This window comes from Anarrhichthys ocellatus, unplaced genomic scaffold (genome assembly GCF_004355925.1).
Source record: "Anarrhichthys ocellatus isolate YVR2014 unplaced genomic scaffold, GSC_Weel_1.0 scaffold74, whole genome shotgun sequence".
Classification (NCBI taxonomy): Eukaryota; Metazoa; Chordata; class Actinopteri; order Perciformes; family Anarhichadidae; genus Anarrhichthys; species Anarrhichthys ocellatus.
This window is the reverse complement of record NW_022280104.1, coordinates 296,623-304,489: the sequence shown is the minus strand read 5'-3', so window position 1 is coordinate 304,489 and position 7,867 is coordinate 296,623. Positions and strand designations below refer to the sequence as shown.

The following is a 7,867-nucleotide window of genomic DNA, read 5'->3' as shown; positions in this document are numbered from 1 at the left end:
AGTAGAAAGTAGCTTAATTTGAATAACTCTTCTTTCTAGAAAAGTGTCAACCCTTCTGAAACTCTTCACAATAAAAGGAGTGGAGGGAATTACCCTGAACTGTTTAGAGTTAAAGACACTATTTCAGCTCAGATTGAAGTTTTTAAACAGACCGGCTGAGAGATATGATGCAAGCCAAGGTGAGCTGTCAACCCAAGTACTAAGTACACTATATATGTATAATGTATAATGTAGTCAGGGTGCTGCATTATTCCTGTGAACTCTTTGTTAATCTCACAATGGAACTTGGTTGGTTTCTGTTGTTCTCCACAATGTGAGAGACTCTGTCCTCACCACTATTGTACTGTTCACTATTACCTTCACTGGGGCTACTTTCATCAAGCATGTAACTTGATGATCCACCAGTAATTTGATCATTAAACCATCAAATCGGTTCTTTAGTGCCATCTAGTGGTTTTGCAGAAACTGGTTTCACAGCGGGACCTACTGTACATTGTTTGATATTAATCTTAATGTTTTCGTGTGTAGGTGACAATCACGTCATTTCCCCTGCAGAGAGACTTTTGAAGAATTTTTCAGAGAGCACTCATAAAATCCTTATCACTCATGCGCATATAGGCTCAGATGACTTGATATGTCGGTGATTCGACTTTTATCAGGGTTTCACTTACTTAAACCACAAATAGACATGTCAGACAGGGGATTTCGATAGATGCTGAATTCAGTGGGGGACGGAGACAAAAGGATAGCCAGAAGTTACAGCAGGCGAGCCGCCACAAAGGGGATAGTATTGATTCGACGCTGGAAGAAGCAGTCAAAGAAAACATATCATCAGTCATGGAGATGTCATGCGGCATTTGTTTGTGAGAAAACGTATGAACCATAACCTAGTACACACTATGCCAGGATGCTGCACCTTCACACCCAACAGCTCCCATGAGAGATTTAGAGATTGTGACATTGTGGTTTCATGCAAAATATGCTGCTGCTGCCGAGAAGAACAACAAGTGTTTCACATCTGATAAGAAGGTGTCCTTTCACACATCTGTGTACAAACACAGTTTTGTTTTAGCATAATCGCTTACAATGACTGGTACTGCAGGTGAACTGCTGAATCGGCAGATCAAAAGTTAGTTAAAGGTTAATGTAAACAACACAGCTTCAGTTTTGTAAATATTTGAATCTGTTGAATTTCCAAGACTACAATTTGCTTCATACATACATTGCGTCCAACTAATACTTTCTCTAGTACTTTTTCTTTTTTTCTAGTACTCTTTCTGGTGACTTTTATCTCTCTTTTGTTTTAAGTGGGTTGAAGAGGAGGAGGAATTGTCTGGTCTACTGAGTCATGCACAGCAGCAGCATCTGCAGAGGACAGATAGATCAGCGACATCGCATCTCCGGTGTATTTCTGTGGGTTATCACAGACACAGATCTTTATCACAGTTAATACATTAGCTGAGTATTACTGTTCACACGTCCTTGTTCAATCATCTCACTTTTCATTGTTGGAAACAAAGGGTTTCCCCTCATTGGTCTACATATCTAATTCATCAGACCTTTTCTCATGGCTTCTAGTTTGAAATGGAAACTTTTACTCTGTGTAAAACAAGCCTCTCGCAGTTTCAGACACCGGCTGTTCCTTGTATGTTTAATGGCAAAATAACAGAGGACAAAATTAAATATTTACAGCACTTAGTAACATGTAAACACATCATCTTCTGTACAAAGAAATATACATGCAAAAGTAAAAATAAGTCATAATAAGACATTCAAAATGACATTGCTGCAGTCTTGTTCTATTTGTATTTAAAATATGACATAGTTATGAGGTTTACATCCTGGGTGTGGGCAGAACTGCCCGACCCTCTCTGTACATCTTTACATCATGTATAGGCCGGGTTTCCCAAAGGCATTGTGTTACTTAGATCATAATCTTCCACGAATAGGCTTTGAGAGAATTTGATAAACTGATTAACAGCTTGATTTTGGGAAACCTAGATCCACACCAATAAATAACAATGACACAAAATGAGAGGCATAGACTGTACAGACACACTTCTTTAACATCAAATCAGACAGTAACTCTTACAACCTTCAAATAAAATAAGAAACAATGCAGGTTTTAGCTCCACCCATCTCTCTAGGTCGACTCCTTCAACTGGCACTTTAAAAAAAAAAAAAAAGGTTTTCAATAACTTCATAACCTCAAGACATCAACTCATTCAAATGAAAAAGAAACACCGGAAGAGACTTCTTTCACGTCAGATAGCTGTTAATGCTAAATTATATTTATCAAAGGGATACATTTTAACTGTTGGTGGAACAATATTTGTGTGTCTTCAAAAGGGTTCAACGCATTTTCCAATAATTCGAAGTCCGCGGTGAGTCGGCCACAATGAGACATTTTTCCAGACCCATTGCTTGGAAAAAAAACGTCAACCAAGTCCATCTTTTGACTGAGATGCTTAAAAAGAAATCTAGCGACATACACCAGAACCTACCTACAAAAGCCAAACAAACTCACACAGCAAACCACTTTGTGCACGGCTTGAAAAAAGACAAGTGAAATATTAGTTGTTGTTTTTTCAGAAACCACCAAACAATTTCTTATTACAATAAGAATAAATAAAGCCAGACTGAACCAATGTAAACACTCGCATGTCCTGATTCAGTGTGGTCTGTTATAACTTAACATGAGAAATCAGAAAATATAACACATTTTAGCAGGAAAAGAAAGCATAGTCAACTTTGGTATTGTTACAGAAAATAAAAACATAACAATGACAAAATGAAAGCATAAGTGCCTATATTTTATAGATACACATTTTTATACATTATTTCCGAAAACCCGCCTCTTGTCTGGGGGTTTTGAAGATATTAATACTGAACTTAATACATAAGAGTTAACACAATACAGACATCTATCGCAGTACCAGGTACGTACATGCCTTTTTAAGAATACGGCTACAACACAAAGTCTTCATAAATAGTTGCATAAATGTTAAAGCTGCAACATTGCACATGGGAATTGATGCAAAATACGAGTGCATCTCTAGTAGCGGTTTGTTCATGGTGATAATCCAGCTGCTGAGGGCTCGCAGAGAGTGACTTATTTCACCAACTGCAAGGTCCCAGTAACACTCGGCAAATGATATAGCCTTTGTTCACTTGAGACAGAATTCTTCAAAATGAGAATGAAAGGCAGGAACACGTTATTTACAAATAAGGCGGATGCAGGTAAAAATCTGAGAAGCTTTGCTGAATAGCTTTAATGCTTAATTTAAGTTAATTTAGTTTCTGTTAGTGTCACAAAACTGAAATGATTTCACCTTTCAAACTCAACGTGGGGCATAAAGATAAGCAAACTATTGCACTGAATGTAACTATAATGTGTTTCTGGAAAACATGGTTTTGGTCTTCATATTGTTCTAGAATAAGTGGACCCTGCTGATGGGTGCCACTTTGTACACACACCTCATTTCTCTTGTTTCCTTCCTACTCACTAACTCACCTTTGTTTTCCAAAAGGTACGAATAAAGACAGTTCTCTGTATTCCTCACTGTACATGGTTTCATTTACAAAAAGTAATCTCTCGTTAGAAAAGAAACATTTTCTCGTGTTCAACCGAAAGCAGCCTGAATAACTCTTATTACACAGTATCCTATTTTCTCTGTTCAACACTGTCCGGAACTCAAGCTTGCTGTGGAAGCGGGTTGAGAAAGCTTGGTTTCCTCTCCCTGTTAAGTCAAGGTTTGAAATCTCAAACAGATTCCAACAGTTCATTTGTTGTGCCGGCATAACGACAATATGCCAAGGTTAAGGAGGGGGAGTCGGGGAGAGTCAAAGGGGTTTATCAGCAGAGATCGAACAGTCAGCAGCAGCAGGACTTTTGTGGCTTAGTGAGGGAAAAGGTGATCATTGTGGAAATGTTGCTGGTGGTCCTCTCAGTAACACAGCTCAACTGAACCAACTTATTAGCCATCCTCTTAATTTTGTTGGATTCCTTCTGTACCCCAACAATGCAGGAACAGGCGCCTACAGTACATGCTGTTACTGTCACATCTACACAGAGACCTGTTTGTTAGATGTGGTTAAGCAGACGACTGTGAAGGAAGGCCTTAATGGCGCCAATGGGCCGAACATCGTTCTGGTGTTTCCTTCTCTCGATGAAGGAAATGAGTCTGGAGGTGTCCAGATGTGAGGTGTGATGATTCGGAGGAGCTGGCAGCGCCGGTGGCTGCGTATGATTTAAGGTGGCATGGCCAGTGTCTCTGTGTATCACACCTTGAGGCTGGAGCCAGTGCTCCTGCAGGCAGGAAGCTGCGGGGGGCCGCCGCTCCGGCTCGCCCTGGAGCAGCAGGCAGACGAAGTCTCTGGCAGCTGGGCTCACACACTGGAAGTAGTCCTCAGGGAAGCTGAAGTCCAGGCGACAGATGTTCAGACACGTCTCCTCCAAACTCTCATCCAGGAAGGGAGAGGCGCCACTTAGTATAACATAGGTCACCACCCCTGTAAATCATCCAGTCAATACACCAGTAGATCAATCGATAAAAAGATAGAATAGAAAAATACATAACGATGTATTTCTGAAAACGTTTCTTATGATGTTATATGCAAGTTACAAACTACTGATGCTTAGTCACAAACCTAAGCTCCAGAGGTCAGACATCAGTGAGGCAGGCTGACCCAGGATCAGCTCAGGAGCAGAGAACTCTGGGCTCCCCAGGAGAGGATGGATGTAGAAGGAGGGAGGATTCATCTGAGTGGCATCACCAAAGTCTGTGAGCTTGATCACTGGCTGGGAAGACACGTGTTCCACCACAATGTTCTCTGGCTGCAGGAGCAAAGGGGAAAGCTTTAACTTGTGACGCAAACATCAGAGAAACATCGTTCTTTACACCAGCACACCCACCGGGCCAAACTCAGATCCAGCTTTTACAGTTTTTTCCCCAGAGCCCATGGTGATGTGTCCAAAACCATACCATATTCATTTTGCTATCACATCAGATAAACATAAACTGAATTTTTTAGAAGCTGGATCAGAGAATTAAATAAACAGATTAAATTATTAATGATCAAAACAGCTAACAACTAATCTATTAATCTACTAATTCTTTATCTCCACACTGATGTCGGAATATGTACAGTATTTACTTTGAGGTCAAGATGTGCTATCCTCCAGCTGTGCAGGTAGTGGAGAGCTTCAAGAATATCTCTGAGGTAGAGAGCCACCTTCTCCTCTGTCAGGTTGCCCCAGCTCACTATATAGTCCAGGAAACGTCCCTGGTCTGCCCTGAAAACAGAAACACATAATGCATTTGTAGGTCATTAGAGACTTGATACAGGGAGTCACAACAGCTACATGAAAACACAACTGCACTTACATCTCTTGTACAAGTACGTAGCTGTTGGCCGTCTCATATGTGTCCAGCAGCTTGACCAGGTTGGGATGGTCCAGAGCCTGCAGGAGTCGCACCTCCTGCATCACCTGCTCCCGAAGCAGCAGCTTCTTGTTAATGTGTTTTGCTGCAACTGTTCGTTTACTCCCTCTCTGGTCGCACCGCTTAGTCACTGAAAACCGGCCCCTGGGGAGCAGAAATTAGGGTTTAGACGAATATGTGAATACCTGTTTAATACAATGCTACATTTAGATTACTCTGGATCTCAGGTAGATCAGGTATCTATAATGTAGTTGCCTGGACTGGATTTAACAGGCAAAATAAGGTGGGGGTTATACATACTGTTAGATTTGTCAGATCAGTCTACATCAGAAGATAGCAGGTATTGTATTCAATTAGTGAGGAATTTAAAATCATCTAAATACCCTCACTTCTGAGAATTCGTTGTGAGAATGTATTTACAAGGATATGAATAGGTTCAGAAACGGGTTACTCATGCCCAATGCGAACACACTTAGTAAGTGTTAAAATACAAGTTTTATCGGTACATTCTTACCTTCCAAGCTCAGTGATCTCTGTGTAGTGGGACTCAAAGCTGCTTTTCCAGAGGACTTCACTGCCATCATCAGGGGTTCCTGAGAACACATTCAGGCTGCATCAAGTATACGAAGCAGGAACATGGTTTTCAAAGCGAGCACACTCATGTAATTAGAACTCTTTCATTTTGTTTGTTTGACAGGAATAAAAGTTCAGCTAATGTACAGTTTTAGTTGTTCAAAACTTAACTGAGGAGGTGTAACTAGCACAATATACCCAATAATCAAGCTTTACAGAAAATGTTTACCGTGAACAGACTCTCACCTGAGACTCTGAGGCTGGCGGAGGAGGTGACAGAGCCTGCTACATTTGTGGCAACACAGGTGTACACACCACTGTCCTCTACAGACACTCCCAGGATACGAAGAGCTGCCTCTCCTACCTCACTGTAGAGAGAGAGAAGGAAGGAAAATTAAACATCAAACAATATGCACCGTGCTAGTTTGAGATTTTCTCCATTTAATGATACTCTGTGAATTGCACATGATGCCAAATGTACAGCAGCATTTTGCATTTCTTATAATTGAGGCTTCATATCCCATGAACCTGATGCTTCATTTAAGTCCCTTTCAATAAATTCAATAATATTTGCCGTCACCTGTAAGTGACGCTGTAGTGTCCGTTGTTGCTCAGAGTGCTGTTGTCAGGTCCCCGCCAAGTGACAGTGGCCCGGGGCCGACCGCATACTTTACACCTCAGAGTAACACTGTCGCCACCCTCACACGCTACATCGCCGACGGGAATGAGGACCTCTGGGGGAGCTGGAGAGAAAGATTAGAGGACAAAGATGATAAGAGAAAGTGATACTGCACCTTGAATCTCAAATCAGCTTAAAGACATATTTCGATACATGTATAAAGTTACGAGCTTCAAAGTGACTGCCAATGACAGGAAGGGATAGGTGGGGGAATACTAAAGGACCATGGTGTCTTTAAACAACATATAGATCTGGAAGGTTTATGGGATCTTTTTTTTGTTTATTTCTTACACACACACACACACGCACACATGCACACATGCACACATGCACACATGCACACACACATATGCATCCAGTCCTTGGACAAAAGCAACAATGTGTACATACCATCATGGATGAAGTTGGGATTTAGAAGCTGTAATGAAGATGTAAGGACAAAATGAGATTTCTTGCACATACTAAAAGAGCAAATTAATTGGGTTTGAAAAATAACTCCACACTCTCTACCTTGACAGAGACTTTGTTGGCCAGGCCGTCCTGAGACTTGCGGTAGCCGTTCTCCAGCTTCCTGCCCTCCTTGTCTCTTTTCTCAGACTTTCTGCGGATACGGAGTGCTGTATGCCACGATAATGATTTTCTAAAGCAGACACGACCAGAGGGGAGAAATCTCAGTTTTCCATGTTGTTTTTGTATAATCATGATGAATTCTGACATTTGCACTGGCTTGCTTTTGACTCAAGAACAGGACGAATGCCCTGTATTCTTACTTGATGGTTCCTTCAGGGAGTTCGGGTGTGATGGAGGATGAGGTATGTCCTAATACATAGCCAGGGATCCAGCCCTCAGCGGCAGGGCAGTGCTCATTGGACGCCCGGTACACCAGGAACATGTTTTGCTGGTTGCTGGCTAGCATCTGGACCACCTCGCCCTGCACCACACTGATCTCATCCTCCTTCACTGCCACATAGTCCTGGGTCACCAACATGGTGGACACACTGCTGCTGCTACTGCTTTCACTCTGTCGGAGAGGAAAAGTGTAAAGCTTTTGACTTAATCACACAACACTGTTTAAACAAAGCACAGTGAAGGAGTAGAACATGAGACTTAACATGCACACAAACCACACACACACACACACACACACACACACACACACACACACACACAC

At 41.7% G+C, this 7,867-nt stretch overlaps 1 protein-coding gene across 7 annotated transcripts in view; it reads right to left on the bottom strand.

The window, feature by feature from the left end:
- Positions 1-1,623: 1,623 nt before the first annotated feature.
- The window catches only part of triob (trio Rho guanine nucleotide exchange factor b), a 95,288-nt gene continuing 89,044 nt past the window's right edge, over positions 1,624-7,867 (bottom strand). For 5 of the 7 annotated variants that reach the window (XM_031873704.1, XM_031873707.1, XM_031873705.1 and 2 more), the window contains 10 exons: positions 7,467-7,717; positions 7,207-7,336; positions 7,087-7,114; positions 6,598-6,760; positions 6,264-6,385; positions 5,959-6,037; positions 5,388-5,588; positions 5,158-5,296; positions 4,651-4,837; positions 1,624-4,512 (listed from right to left, as the gene is read on the bottom strand). In XM_031873704.1, coding sequence (XP_031729564.1) covers positions 4,085-4,512; positions 4,651-4,837; positions 5,158-5,296; positions 5,388-5,588; positions 5,959-6,037; positions 6,264-6,385; positions 6,598-6,760; positions 7,087-7,114; positions 7,207-7,336; positions 7,467-7,717 — 1,728 coding nt within the window. In that variant the 3' untranslated portion in view covers positions 1,624-4,084. Of the gene's footprint in view, positions 4,513-4,650; positions 4,838-5,157; positions 5,297-5,387; positions 5,589-5,958; positions 6,038-6,263; positions 6,386-6,597; positions 6,761-7,086; positions 7,115-7,206; positions 7,337-7,466; positions 7,718-7,867 lie in introns of those variants that run through there. The other 2 variants (XM_031873709.1, XM_031873710.1) reach the window with 2 other exon arrangements.